Consider the following 16,156-nt stretch of genomic DNA (forward strand, 5'->3'; position numbering starts at 1 on the left):
AGACTGATAGGGAATTTAGATTATGAGCCCCAATGGGGACAGTGATGATGATGTCTGTAAAGTGCTAGGGAATATGATGTCGCTATATAAGCAAAGCATAATAAATTGTATTTTTAAAATGTTTTGGTAATGTTTTTATTCTTGTATTTTTTTTCTTATTGATCTTTACAAAAAAAAGCAGAATTGGTAATCTTGCAATTTTCACACTTGCCGATGAGGCTTTTTTAGACTCTTCTCAGGAAGAGTTTTCAACAGGCTTCTTATCAGAGGCAGAATCACAATGACAGGTAACACTTATACACCGCTAGTAACACATAATCCACCAATCACAATAGGCAATGTCACAGCTGCCCCTGCTGCCCCTCACTTCATAATGACCTCTGCACAGCCTCATTAGACATTTGAATAAAAAAGACAGTGTGGGATCTGACTATTATGCCTTTGTACTTGTGTGTTTCCAGAAACAACAAGATGTTAGAGTCTAAAAAAACCCTAATCTTATACTTGCCCAAGGCCATCTTCACCTTCTATCCATGTCGCTACCGTCTGTCTTCAGCAGTTTCTCACCTGCCGGATCGCTCCAGTGTTATCTGGAGCAAGCCGGAGGTCACTTTTCAATGTAAGTCTATGAGAGCCTTGTTCTGGCTCTTATACTCTAACATTGAGCTTTTGGGCCTGTGACGTCTGACTTCCGGTCAGTCAGAAGTTGCAGTCACAAAATGGTGCCATGGGACCGGAACGGCACTAATAAAAGGTGAAGATAGTGGTTGGTACGAAACTTGCGGTCAGGGACCTTAGATTAGTAGCACTACTCCCGCACTGAATAAAACCCAAAGTGCTGTGGTGCTTTAAATACAGATTGTGATATGGACAGAAACATTGACAAATTACTAAAAAATACTTTTCACATAAAAACTTGATTTCTGCAATTAGTCATTTTCTGAATGTAGCTTCCCTTTAAAGGGTTAACTATGCCTGGGATAAATCTATATCTAGTTTAAGATATAATATAAGGGCAATCTTGATGGACCTTATGATCTTTTACTGCAGCCAGTCTTTCATGATGTTTCCTCGAGTCCACTGTACAGATGAGGAGTTGCTTACTGTCCGCCTTACTGTGTGTTGATGGATGGCTGCTTTGTATGCAAATCTTTGTGTGAAGGAGCCCTGCACATGAATAGAGCTGACTCCACTATGAATTCCAGTATTCTTTGATCTTCGCCCAAACAGAACGAAAAATGTATTATTTGGTTTGTAATACAGTGCAGACCGTGGTCCCTGTGCTGCTGTTATATAGGGTAGCATATACAAGTGACAGATCCGATTTAATGGCAGTTGACACTTCTGTTCTCTTAGGTCTCACATGTCAAACTCTGGCCCACGGGCCAAATCTGTCCCTCAGGGTGATTATATTTGGCCTGTGATACAGGGGACTATGTGGGGCCCATTATACTGTATGGAGGACTATGTGGGGCCCATTATACTGTATGGAGGACTATGTGGGGCCCATTATTCTGTATGGAGGACTATGTGGAGTCCATTAGTCTGTATGGAGGACTATGTGGAGTCCATTATTCTGTATGGAGGACTATGTGGAGTCCATTATTCTGTGTGGAGGACTATGTGGAGTCCATTATTCTGTATGGAGGACTATGTGGAGTCCATTATTCTATATGGAGGACTATGTGGGGCCCATTAGTCTATATAAAGGACTATGTGGCTCCAGGTTTTTGTGGGCCCTGGGCGAAAGAGTCTCAGTCGGCCCCTATAACACATACCACCATTCATGATGCACAGATACCGCAGAGAAATATATATATAGTACAAGGCCAAGGATTTCACTTCTTACATTACATGACCGATATCTATTGTAAATTCTACAATAGCTCAGAAACCGGTGAATCCTCGCAGCGCACAGTGCAGACCGGACAGTATAGTCCTCCATACAGTATTATGGGCCCCATATATTGCTTCATACAGAATACTGGCTCCAATAAAATGCTCCATACAGGGTGCTGGCCCCCATATAACGCTCCATATAGGATACTGGCCTCTATATAACGCTCCATACAGGATACTGGCCCCTATATAACGCTCCATACGGAATACTGGCCCCCATAACCATGAGTGAAGAAAAAGTTTTTGTGTGATCATTCATATTCTCTGAAACAAGGCCAAGAAAGCAAAAATTCTGCCGGGGTATGTAAACTTTTGAGCACCACTGTACATATTTAAATTAGGCCCATTTGTGACTGTGATAATTTTATTCTAAGCTCTATTAATTAAAATGTTCTGTGTTCATGGGACAAGCCCTTTAAGCTTGCTTCCATATGAAAATTTTCTTTCTATTTAATAAGAAAAACTTCCTCAATTGTAGACATTGTTTTAATAAATATCAAGATTGGCTCGCAACTTTGTCCAAGCTTTTAATTCTGGCCCATTGTGTATTTGAGTTTGACATCCCTGTTTTAGGTGATCTGCACTTGTTCAGGGTTTGCAGCTCAAAAGTCTGCTGCAAATCCTGATATGTTGACAGGACTCTGCATAAAATACTGGCATTTTTGCCGCGTTTTGTTGTGTTTCTAACATGCATTTTTGTTGCAGGGTTAATTCTGCAGCAAAAGCCCTAAAGGATTTGACATGCTACAGATTTTAATCTGTTGTAAGTCAAAAATAAACAATTTGTGCATAAGACGTCAGGAGTCTCATTCTCACTGCTGGTACTAGGAAATCCTTCAGGTTTGGTGAAGGAAAAATGCAACGTGTGCGCAGATCCTTATCAATAGGTTTCTGGCTGAAATATTTTAGGTGCATAGTTACAATTTCAACAGTTTTTTTTTGCCATGTGAACAACTGTGACTTTCCTAGTTATATGTAGTCAAAAGGTCCCATCCATGTTATTTTAGGAATTTACTCTATTTTTATCTATATTGCATGTTTTTTATATAGACTAATAAACTGAGAAAATGATTTAGAAGTATGACTCATTTGGATTTCCTAGAATCCGGCATCCTCTGTCAGCTATAAGAGCTGCTCTGAAAAAAAAATGCATTAAGTGGCTGTCTGGGCTTTGCAATGAGATTAGCATCAGCATGACCACTTGCAATATATTCAGTATATTCTGCAGGCACACAGGGTGACCTCACACGCTTTGCACATTAGCATTGCTGCACCAGCCTTTACCAGGTGCTGAAACATAATACAGCACCGTCAGGCTGTACTTTCTACAGTTCTGCTCCTTTGTTTGGTTACAAAAGACATGGCTGGTCGCCATGCTGCATAGGCCAGACATTTCCAATAATGCCAGTTTACAGATTTACGTTCCAAGAATTTCCAGCAGTGAAAAGTACATCTGCCTGTATGATGCTCTTGCCCGCTCCGTCATATTTATGATCTGATTTAAATTCTATGGACCAACTGTGCTGTAAGCTATTGCAAATACTGTTTTGCAGAACCAGTTCAGCTTTAACATATGTTCATTTTGGCCCACAGAAATTTGAAATAACTTCAGAAAAAAAGACCATAAACAGATGGGGCCCATTGTAGGGGGCCCACCAACGCCAGCAGCTATTTCAGCTGGATATGCATCCGGGGATGCACATTCAGGAAAAATATATTGCAGCGCAGAGACCCACTGGGCCCTTGCACTGCAATACACTCTGACAGCCAATCAGAGGCCATCAACTGACATTGGCATGTGCAAGTCACTGGCGGCGCATGGTAGTGACGTCATGTGCTGCCGTCACTTGCATGCTGAAGTCAGCTGCCGGCTTCTGTGCTGGTTTGGAAGAGGACGCTGCACCTTGTGGGAGCGGGTAAAGGTAAGCATAATTGTTTTTTTTTTTTTAATATATCTGTTGGAGAAGAGCTGAAAAACAGGGACATTATTACTGGAAGAAGACAAGGTTGGGGCACATTATAACAGGGTGGGGGACATATATTACTGGAAGGGGCCCAAGATGGGGAACATTATACTAGGAAAAGGTCCAGGATGGAGGACATTATATCTGGAAGGGGGTGCAGAATGGGGACATTTTTACATGAGAGTGTGAACACGTACAGCATGTGTTCACAGTATCTCGAATGCTTCAATAACTCATAGAGCTGAGGAACATGTAGGTGGGGACCCAGGTCTAAGTGTTTTACCAAGGTCCATCGGACTGTAGTTATGCTACAGTCTCAAAAATAAGGGCGCATTAAAGGTTTTTTTTCAAAATACAAAGTTATTCTGATCTGTGAGATTAGGGATAGTTTACTGATTAATGGGGTGTCCAACTTCTGGGGACCACCCGAGATCAGGGTTCTGGAACGCAAGAACAGGACTCTGCAGAAAACTCGCGTGAATGGAGTAGAAGTGTTCATACTCGACCTCAACTCATTTCTTTGTCTATGGGGCTGCTTCAAAACACCATGCACAACTCAGCTGTCCCATAAACAATGGAGCAGAGATTGAGCATGTTAAGATCTATGGGCCAGACACAGATCTCACACACAGCTCTGCGGTGAGAAAATAACTAATACAGTACAGCAGAACTGAACTTTATCTAGTAAGGCTGCGTGCCCACGATGCGTTTTTCAAGCGTTTTTGCTGCGGAATTTCCTCAACGGAAACGCTTTTAAAACGCTTGGTAATACGTGCCCCATGGTCCCCCAATGACAATCCTCATGTTCTGTGCACATGCTGCGGAATTTTCCGCAGCGGATTTTCTGTGCGGTAAAATCCGCAGCATGTCCATTATTTGTGCGTTTCCGCATGCGGATTTCACCAATCAATGCCTTTGAAAAACGCATGGCAAATCCGCATGTAAAAACGCTTCAAAAACGCGTGTTAAAATCCACGTGCGTTTTTACTGGCAAGGACATCCAGAAATGCTGCGGAAATTTTCTGCTTCAATTCTGCATAGTGGGCACATAGCCAAACAAAAACATTTTCATCTACAGTCGTCCTTTCATAGTGCTTGCAGCTCTGTTGCCGATGTGTGCCTTATTCTAACCAGCACAGTACAGCAGAGGTAAACCTTGTCTCATTGCAAACACATTTGCAGTGCTGTCAGCTATGCTGTATTGCCTCTCGCCACACTGACTGCCTGTGGAAATGTGTTTATAATGAGACAGTTCACTATGGCTGTGGTATGTTCTCACTGCAGAGATGTGTGTGATTGAGAGCCGACTGTCAGTCATTACATATCACTGGTAACGCCCCCTTTCATGTAAAATAATGTCTGGAGGCAGATTTTCATGCAGATCTGTGTCCGGCCCATAGATTGTAACAGCTCATTTACATATAAGAAAATGTGGATCTCTCTGGAATAAGGCAAAGGATAGCAGATATTGAGGTAATATTTTCTTCAGCTTTCTATGACTTAGATGCCCATATAGACTGCTTAGGAGAGTTGATCGTACCTATAGTAGATTTCAGGTCATTACTAATTGCACCTCACATGGATAAATATATGATGCAATGTGCAAAATTAAAATCAATTTGCATTATGGACACTATTAGTATCTTTTAAGAAAGGTTTCTTTAATGCCTACAGAAATCATTTATGGCCGTTAATATGGTTATCTACTTGGGGCAAAATACTTCCTACCTTTTGTAGTACCTGTTACTTTCCAATATTGACACTGTTGTCAAGTTTTCATTGAATCCGCACTCTTTAATGTTCGTATGCACTCAGGCTGGAGTCGTGTTCTTCTCAAGAAACACTGCTTTGAAAGGCAAATTCTACTAAAGGCTATGTTCACACGTTGCCTTTTTGCTGCATTTTTTTTTTTCCGCAGGCAAAAGCTGCTCTCTTGGCAGTAAAGAAGCAGCTTCAAAAAAGCGCAGGTTTTGCTGCATTTGTTTTGTCTCTTGTGCATGCTGATGGTTTACTACCCCCCTCCCCAAAAAACAAACGATATAAAGAGTATAACCGATATTGTAATATCGATGGGTAAATTATTCATTCATGCATATTAGCTTACACATGCAATCAAATAGAAGCAAAATACAGGGTGCAGAAATCAAGAAATACATACTAAGCATATACCCCTTACTGCATAAAGTGCAAAGTGCATAAGGTCTGTGCCAATATAATCAAAGGTAGCTTTGTGTAGAAGTATATCCAGATAGACTGTACCTTAGGGAGAGCTGCAACTTGCATGTGCGGCCAGATTCAGATGTCCCTCCACCCCAACGCACGTTTTGTGTGCAACTTCCTCAGGGTATGTGAACATAGCCAAACACATACTGGTCAATAGCAGAGTATGTGAATATAGTCTCTACAATTCACAATACTACTGTCATAAGTTGCTGCTGCTAGGTGGCTGTTTCTGAAAGAGAAAATTAGTTTTGCAGGAAACTAAATCTGGAAACTACATTTTCTCTTTGGAAAGTACAGCAAGATAGAAATAGTGGTCATCCCTCCTAAGTTTAGGCCAATCTACTATATAATTGTCTTATCCCGTCTGTCTGTCCTGGAAATCCCGGGTTGCTGATTGGTCCGGCTGCGGCCAATCAGTGATGCGGCATTTCTGAAAAACATGGCGGCCGTTAGCGGCTCATGTGCAGCATGGAGGTCAGCGGCGATGCAGCCGGGAGATGCAGCCGGCTACTCGCAGCATAAGTCCCCCGACCGCAGGCGCCGCTGACCTACATGCGGCTATCGTCGGGAGATCAGCGGCTACGGCCACTTATCTCCCGAGGACAAGTGTGATGCCCCTCCCCTCCCCTCCTCTCCTCTCCCCTCTCTCCCGTCCCTCCCCCCGCTCGATCAGGACCCCGGCGTCATACTTTCCTCTCCCCTCCCCTCTCCTCTCCTCCCGTCCCTCCATTCTCCTCCCGTCCCTCCCCCCGCTCGATCAGGACCCCGGCGTCATACTTACCCCTCCCCTCCTCACCCCTCCCCTTATCACCCCTCCCCTCCTCTCCCCTCCCCTCCCCTCTCCCATCCCTCCCCCCGCTCGATCAGGACCCCGGCACTCGGCGTCATACTCACCCCTCCCCGTGCCTCCGCAGCAGCTCCTGTGTCTTCCGCTGATGCTCTGTGACGTCTCAGGTCAGAGGGCGCAGTGACATCTTTACACCGCGCTCTCTCCTGACCGGTCACAGCGCACAGCGTGAAGATGCCGGCTACGCTGGAGTCCAGAGAAGCAGCTGAGAAGGGAGGTGAGTATTGGATTTTTTTTTTTTGTATGGGGCCATAGGGGACCTGCATGGGGCACTATGGGGGGATGGATATACAGGGGATATAACTTCCTGCATGGGGCATTATATGGGGGGGGTGAGGTGACATCCTACATGGGGCATTATATGAGGGAGAGGTGACATCCTGCATGGGGCATTATATGGGGGGAGAGGTCACATCCTGCATGGGGCATTATATGGGGGGAGAGGTCGCATCCTACATGGGGCATTATATACGGGGGATGTGACTTCCTGCATGGGGCATTATATACGGGGGATGTGACATCCTGAATGGGGCATGTGACTTCCTGCATGGGGTATTATATACAGGGGGATGTGACTTCCTGCATGGGGTATTGTATACGGGGGATGTGACTTCCTGCATGGGGTATTATATACGGGGGATGTGACTTCCTGCATGGGGCATTATATGGGGGGGAGAGGTGACATCCTGCATGGGGCATTATATAGGGGGAGAGGTCACATCCTGCATGGGGCATTATATGGGGGAGAGGTGACATCCTGCATGAGACACTATATGGGGGGAGAGGTCACATCCTACATGGGGCATTATATGGGGGAGAGGTGACATCCTGCATGGGGCATTATATGGGGGGAGAGATCACATCCTACATGGGGCATTATATGGGGGAGAGGTGACATCCTGCATGGGGCATTATATGGGGGAGAGGTGACATCCTGCATGGGGCATTATATACGGGGGATGTGACTTCCTGCATGGGGTATTATATACGGGGGATGTGACTTCCTGCATGGGGTATTATATACGGGGGATGTGACTTCCTGCATGGGGTATTATATATGGGGGATGTGACCTCCTGCATGGAGCATTATATGCGGGGGATGTGACATCCTGCATGGGGCATTATATACGGGGGATTTGACTTCCTGCATGGGGTATTATATACGGGGGATGTGACATCCTGCATGGGGTATTATATACAGGGGATGTGACTTCCTGCATGGGGTATTATATACGGGGGATGTGACTTCCTGCATGGGGTATTATATACGGGGGATGTGACTTCCTGCATGGGGTATTATATACGGGGGATGTGACTTCCTGCATGGGGCATTATATGGGGGGGAGAGGTGACATCCTGCATGGGGCATTATATAGGGGGAGAGGTCACATCCTGCATGGGGCATTATATGGGGGAGAGGTGACATCCTGCATGAGACATTATATGGGGGGAGAGGTCACATCCTGCATGGGGCATTATATGGGGGGAGAGGTCACATCCTACATGGGGCATTATATGGGGGAGAGGTGACATCCTGCATGGGGCATTATATGGGGGGGGAGGTCACATCCTACATGGGGCATTATATGGGGGAGAGGTGACATCCTGCATGGGGCATTATATACGGGGGATGTGACTTCCTGCATGGGGCATTATATGGGGGGAGAGGTGACATCCTACATGGGGCATTATATGGGGGAGAGGTGACATCCTGCATGGGGCATTATATGGGGGGGAGGTCACATCCTACATGGGGCATTATATGGGGGAGAGGTGACATCCTGCATGGGGCATTATATACGGGGGATGTGACATCCTGCATGGGGTATTATATACGGGGGATGTGACCTCCTGCATGGGGCATTATAAAGGAGGGTCGGGAGACATATGCTAGAATACCGGATGCGTTAGAATCGGGCCACCATCTAGTACTTTTATAAAGGTTATACATTATTTCTAACTTCTGGCACATAAAAAGGTACAAATGCCCATAAAGAATTAGTGAAATAAAAAAAAAAACTGAGCACTTGGATTATTTTATATACCGGTAGCTTGTTTCAGTCTTCCTGAAAGCTCCTGAATGTAACGAAGTTAAAGTAGATGGAAAAAAAAAACCTGCATCCATGGAGACCTTGGCTGGGCTGAGATTTGGCACCTTCTGATCTCATCCTTAGGAGGCAGAAAATGTAGTTTGCAGATCGTAGACTCCGGTCTGGCTTATTGAGCTACAGTTGTCAAGTAATAACATTCATTATTTTTAGCATGGATCACCAATGAAAAAAAAAAAAGTAACTGGGATAATTAAGCAGAGGTTAGGTTACTTAGGTAGGTCTTGCGTACACTATTTAATTGGGTTTTTCCAAATTTTACATTTTTGGACTTTGATTTCCCTATTTGTTCATGGCAATGCCTCTTGGATTACATTTTGTTCTGCTTTCTATGTTATCTTCATATAGGACTAATGAAGTAAGCAGGGACAAGTAGTGTGACAGAGGAGGGCAATATGCTGCTTTCCATTGTTCACAGTAATTTGTCTACCATGGGAATGCTAGATTTAGTGCCAAATCAGCATTTTCTCTTTCTTATCGATGTAGGAGAATAATATTCTAAATTTCTCAGATGGCCCTAATAATATGACATATTCTAGAGTTATGCGATGGAACTAGAAGCATCATTTTGATATGTTTGCTGGGTAAACCAGGCATTGTGTTCAGGATATTATTACCGTGTACTAGGAGTTTCTCCAGAGATGTAGGAACGTTATGGTGAGGTGATATTGCTGTGAAGTATTTCTGCAATTATGGAATCCTAACTTATATGTACTACATTGTGAAAGTGTATTACCCACTGGTATATTTCAGGTTGGATAGCATCACATCACGTAACCCTGACTGTATGGACACTGCATCACGTAACCCTGACTGTATGGACACTGCATCACGTAACCCTGACTGTATGGACACTGCATCACGTAACCCTGACTGTATGGGCACTGCATCACGTAACCCTGACTGTGTGGGCACGGCATCACGTAACCCTGACTGTGTGGGCACGGCATCACGTAACCCTGACTGTGTGGGCACGGCATCACGTAACCCTGACTGTGTGGGCACGGCATCACGTAACCCTGACTGTGTGGGCACGGCATCACGTAACCCTGACTGTGTGGGCACGGCATCACGTAACCCTGACTGTATGGACACTGCATCACGTAACCCTGACTGTATGGGCACTGCATCACGTAACCCTGACTGTGTGGACACTGCATCACGTAACCCTGACTGTATGGACACTGCATCACGTAACCCTGACTGTATGGACACTGCATCACGTAACCCTGACTGTATGGGCACTGCATCACGTAACCCTGACTGTGTGGGCACGGCATCACGTAACCCTGACTGTGTGGGCACGGCATCACGTAACCCTGACTGTGTGGGCACGGCATCACGTAACCCTGACTGTGTGGGCACGGCATCACGTAACCCTGACTGTATGGACACTGCATCACGTAACCCTGACTGTATGGACACTGCATCACGTAACCCTGACTGTATGGACACTGCATCACGTAACCCTGACTGTATGGGCACTGCATCACGTAACCCTGACTGTGTGGGCACGGCATCACGTAACCCTGACTGTGTGGGCACGGCATCACGTAACCCTGACTGTGTGGGCACGGCATCACGTAACCCTGACTGTGTGGGCACGGCATCACGTAACCCTGACTGTGTGGGCACGGCATCACGTAACCCTGACTGTGTGGGCACTGCATCACGTAACCCTGACTGTGTGGGCACGGCATCACGTAACCCTGACTGTGTGGGCACGGCATCACGTAACCTTGACTGTGTGGGCACTGCATCACGTAACCCTGACTGTATGGGCACTGCATCACGTAACCCTGACTGTGTGGGCACGGCATCACATAACGTTAGGCATTTACAGTAATTTAAAGCAGAGCCTTGAGCATAGGAAGAAAATTGGTTTTAGGATTCAGAATTGATGTATTCTTACAAGATCTAACTCCAAATGTGATATATTGAGCTATCATTTAGTGCCCATCAGTTACTTCATTGATCCATAACTACATGTGTCCAAGTAGTAAACCTGTGTGGAATTATAATTTGTAATGGCCAGACTCTATTACCCTTGTCTGCTGTGCAATGGAAACTCACTTTTTAAACAGATTGTTCAGTTAAAGGGTTTGTCCACTACTTGGACCACCCATTCTGAATGCCTATGTTTCCCCCTGTAAAATATTAACACTTACACTCACCTCCGGTGTTGGCACTTGCTCTCAAGAAGGATCACGTAACATTATGTCTTGCAATCCCTGCGGCCAATCAGTGTTGGCCTCACTCTCCCCACCTTCGGCTGTATCAAATATATCCGGAGGAAATGAGTGAGCAGCAGCAGCGGTCACTTCCTCCGGATGTATGCTATTTGCCCAAAGGCAGGGAGAGTGACGCCAACACTGATTGGTCGCAGGGATTGCAAGACATAATGTTACGTGATCCTTCTTCAGAGCAAGTGCCAACATCGGAGGCGAGAATAAATGTTAATATTTTACAGGGGGAAACGAGAACTGAGGAGGGATTGTCCGAATAGTGGATAACCTCTTTAAAGAGGTTTTCCTCTTTCAGTGAATCCTGGTCCCCAGGCACAATTTATTGTAAAATTATAAACCGCTCTTTACTCCACCTCCCGGGGTCCATTGTCTAATATTTGCGTCAGTGATGTTATGTTGACAGGTCGGCGGCCAGTTGCTGAGCTCAGCAATTCTCAGCAGGTCGGGTCCTTCCATCTACATGGTCTGCCACTTTGGTGACTTGATGTCAGCACTGCAACTAATATCAGACAGCAACACAGACTTGGTGGTGGCCCCCGGGGGGGGGCGAGTAAAGCTGATTTATTTATTTTTAAGAAACTGCACCCTGGAACAGGGATTTTCTGAAAGGGGACAACTCCTTTAAATCTGCTCTATTTGTACAAAAGCTTGTAATTATGGCCTTTTGTGCCCCTGCTGCTCCCATAATTTATGGGAGTATGAGAACCCCTCCAATGTCTTCCCCCAAAATTGCCACATAAAGAGGGCATTTGGGCATTTTGAAGTCTAATATTGTAATTTCTGATAGATAAAAAAATGTAATACAACTTTAACATCTTGACAGAAGGGAGCACATTATTATAGTCTTGTCTCTTAATTTAAGTGAAAATGTACTATATATATTTTTGGTATCTTTGAATAGGGTATTTTTTCTATTGCACTTACTTATAAAAAGCATTTATAGCATATTCTTAGATATTCTTGGCACTGACTCATAACAGAGCTTATATCTTACATGGAAGATATATTTTTATCACTGTGTAATCAGAACATTAATTGAGACGACAAGTAAACTTCACAGCAGCCGATAGGCTGGCAGTCACTTTAAGGACATTTTGCTTTTGCCCAATCTGAAAGTTTTTGTTTTGTTCAGTGTTACAGCCAGATGGGTTTCTGCGAGGTGTGATTGATTTCTGCAGCTTAATACTTTTGTACATATGCATGATCTCACTCGATCCTGACATTAACCCAACAATGTTCAGAGGGTTATCTGACAAATTTTCTCTGTGTAGTCAGCGGAGATGAAATTAAAACAGCCATTGTATAACATGGTATATTTGATTTGTATCTTAAAGGGAATCTCTCAGCAGTCTCTGCTATTTAATCTGTGAGCAACACAATATAGGGCAATAAAGCCTGTTTCCAAGGATGTATCGCTTTAAGCCCCCGTCTCACATAGCGAGATCGCTGCTGTGTCACGGTTTTGGTGACGCAACAGCGACCTCACCAGCGATGTCGCTATGTGTGACACTTTGCAGCGAACAGGCCCCTGCTGTGAGGTCGCTGATCGCTGAGAAGTGTCCTGGACCATTTTTTGGTCGTTGCTCTCCCGCTGGTCAGCACACATCGCTGTGTGTGACCAGCGGGAGCAGCGATCAGGCTGGTAACCATGGTAAACATCGGGTTACTAGGGGCACACGCGCACCTAGTAACCCGTTGTTTATCATGGTTATGAGCCTGCTAAAGTGAGCGGTAACCTCCCGCTCACTGTAGCAGAGTGGTAACCATGATAAACAATGGTTTACTAGGTGCGCGTGTGCCCCTAGTAACCCAATGTTTACCATGGTTACCAGCCTGCTCCTGCTTCAGCAGGCTGGTAACCAGGAGCAGGACATCGTGGAAAGATTCTTTCCACGATGTCGCTGCTCCCCTGATCGTTGGTGGGCCTGCCTGTTTGACAGCTCACCAGCGATCACATAGCGACGCAGCAACGATCCCTGACAGGTCGTATCGTTGTCGGGATCGTTGCAGCGTCGCTAAGTGTGACGGGGCCTTAAGTGCTATAGTTTCAATACAATCAGTGTTTTATCAGTAGGAGATTATCATTCCCTGAATAGGTCTCAAGTGCAGGTCAGACCAGCTAACTTGTGTACCCTTCCTCCACAGCTGATTGGCAGGTTGCTGATAATGCACAGTGTACACTGTCAGTCAGGGGTGTGGGCGGGATTATACACAACTCAGCATTCTGAGCACTGCTACATCTACAGCAGAGAAAACAGGGATTCTAGCAAAACTACACCAAGCAGCCCAGTAAGTGATATATCACTGGAATCGGGCTCTCCGCCACTACATTATGATGCTTTAAGATAACACAGCAAAAACCTGCTGACACATTCCCTATAAGAGGTGTGAAGTTTGTCTTTCGTAAAATGATATTTCTTTTTTGTTGCAATAGAAAAAACATTTTCAGTACAAAAAGTTCCATGCTATGTTTTATTGAGACATCACAAAATAAAGATAAAATTGCCGTTTTAGTTACTTAATTAACCCCAATCAGAGGCTGGATTAAGGCAAAGACTACAAATCCCAGAATCCTTTTCCTTACTTCCCTGCAACTTGCCAATGCACGTGAACTAATATCCTCTGACTTCAAGACATGTCACACCATAGCTAGAAGCTACCCATGGGACCATGTAACAGCTTGCACTGGAGACAAGTATATTAGTGTGTTAGTGTTACATTAGTAAATTATTTCCTGATATATCAAATATATAATGTATATATCTCTGGATAGCCCCTTTAACCGTACTAAACATAACAGTTGTCTTTTTCTTTCATTCCTATTTTTGAGCTAGATTCATCATATACAGAGACCTATGAGTAATATTACAGTGTATTCACATGACTGCCACCTACTGGCCACTAAGAAACTTGTTAAAGTCAGGCTCCTATTTCGGGTATTGCAATAATGATGAAATATATAGTCTATGTTTCCTTTGAGATAGCACCTACTGAGACTGAAACCATTTCCCAGGTTAGAAAGGATGTAGGAAATGTAAAAGCTTCACTTACTAACGGTAAACGCAAATAGCATAGAGTCCCGTTCTCTTGCAGAGCATGGCTTTATTGGGTCGACTCTTGTAGTGATACATACATTTTGTAATAATAAACATTGCTGTGGATTACAGTTTGTGATTGCTTAATCTTGGGGCTTTCTTTCTTGTTTGTACCTGATCTTAAGATGTTCTTTTATTATACACCTAATTCCGTTCTTGGAAGAAACAACATACTGTTTCTATGTTTGATTAGTTTTGCACTCCACTTGTGAATACTAACAAGGGACGTTTTGTTTTTATCTTAGATAAAATAGAAGAAGCCCAAAAGAAGTTGAATAATCCTGAGGAACCCAAAAAAGGTGAATCATCTCTACAGTTTATATACCTTGTTTTGTAATTCTAATGTTCTTTACTCAGATCACCAAATCATAGTGGTGGGAATTTGATGGCTTTTCCTCAGATTTCTCACATAAAAATGTGCTAATATTCACATGTTTCCAGTAAAATTAGCAACTTTTTTATCTACTTGCTACTTTCCAACATTGGCGAGACAGACAGGTTCAGCAGGAAAGGGCACGGACAATTGTGTTCCAACCAATTTATCAATTCTAAAAACAAAAAATGGCTAAAGTATCCCAGCATAAATCTACACTCATTTGTAAGTGTCATATATTTCATTTTCTGTCTTTATAAGACTGAAACATCTTTAAGCGTTTCTAAAGAGGCATGCTCCTCTTAATAAATTAGGCGCTATTTACTCTGACTAACTTGTCAGTCTGCTCCAGTGCGTTCAGAAGCATTCTGTCCATAGTTACATACAGAAGTCCTTTCCCAGCATAACAGGAGCCTGATGATGCTGGATTTTCAGTCGTCATCTGTACATAACATTACCAATCCTGAGACCCCCACTGATGGCTCAATAAACCCATGAACAGTGCGCAGCTCTGGAGACGAGAATGTGGTGCTCCTGTCTGAGCACACACTCAGAGGATTTAAAGGGACAGTCAGAACAGGATGACTGTTCAAACCTAGTGCAGGCGTACAGTCCTTCATTTATGTACACCTTCCCACCTGCTTGTTTTCCATCCATCTTCTACCTTCTCTGGCTCTTATGAAGCCACAGCTGTCAATCAAAGAGGAGTAGGGGTGGAGATGGATGGAAAACAAGCAGGTGGGAAGGTGTATATAAATGATTGGCCCTGCTGTGCCGACAGAGGCCCTTTAATGCCGCGTGCCTCTACCCCACCTTCACCAATGATTAGCAGCTTTCTGTCAATACACAGTGTACACAGAAAGCTGCCGCTAAGTGGTGTGGGGTTATAGAGGTGAGTATCCAGCTACAGGTCCGGGAGAGCGTGATTAAAACAAAAATTTTTTATTATGAATTCATTAAAAGGCAAAATAATAAAAAAAAAATTAGGACCTTCCCCGGGGAATGTACCGTTATTCTAGTAGATCTGACGCGTTTCGAGCTAGGTAGTTCTTATTCATAGTTTGGCATGGTTCCATGTTGGGCTGTGTGCCCACGATGCGTTTTTTAAGCGTTTCCGCAGCGGCAAAAAACGCTGCAGAAATGCTTAAAAAATGCATGGTAGAAGGCCTGCCGTGTTCCCCAATGATAATCCGCATGTGCTGTGCACATGCTGAGGAAATTTCCGCTGCGGATTATCATTGCGGAAAAAAACGCAGCACTACCAATTATTTTGCGGAAGCGCTGCGTTTTCGCCGCCATTGACTTGCATTAGAACGCATGTATTCAGCATTACTGTATATGTAGATGCGCATTCCATGCGTTCCAATGTACGGATGCTACCCAGGTGTGGAGGAGAGGAGA

At 44.3% G+C, this 16,156-nt stretch overlaps 1 protein-coding gene across 3 annotated transcripts in view; it reads left to right on the forward strand.

Annotated features, from left to right (window-relative positions):
- The window catches only part of HIVEP1 (HIVEP zinc finger 1), a 240,297-nt gene that overhangs the window by 142,764 nt on the left and 81,377 nt on the right, over positions 1–16,156 (forward strand). For all 3 annotated transcript variants that reach the window (XM_073678777.1, XM_073678778.1, XM_073678776.1), the window contains one exon: positions 14,628–14,681. In XM_073678777.1, the coding sequence (XP_073534878.1) occupies positions 14,628–14,681 (54 nt within the window). The remainder of the gene's footprint in view (positions 1–14,627; positions 14,682–16,156) is intronic.

Source organism: Phyllobates terribilis, unplaced genomic scaffold (genome assembly GCF_046119375.1).
Source record: "Phyllobates terribilis strain yellow unplaced genomic scaffold, ASM4611937v1 Scaffold_4__5_contigs__length_816908805, whole genome shotgun sequence".
Taxonomy (NCBI): Eukaryota; Metazoa; Chordata; class Amphibia; order Anura; family Dendrobatidae; genus Phyllobates; species Phyllobates terribilis.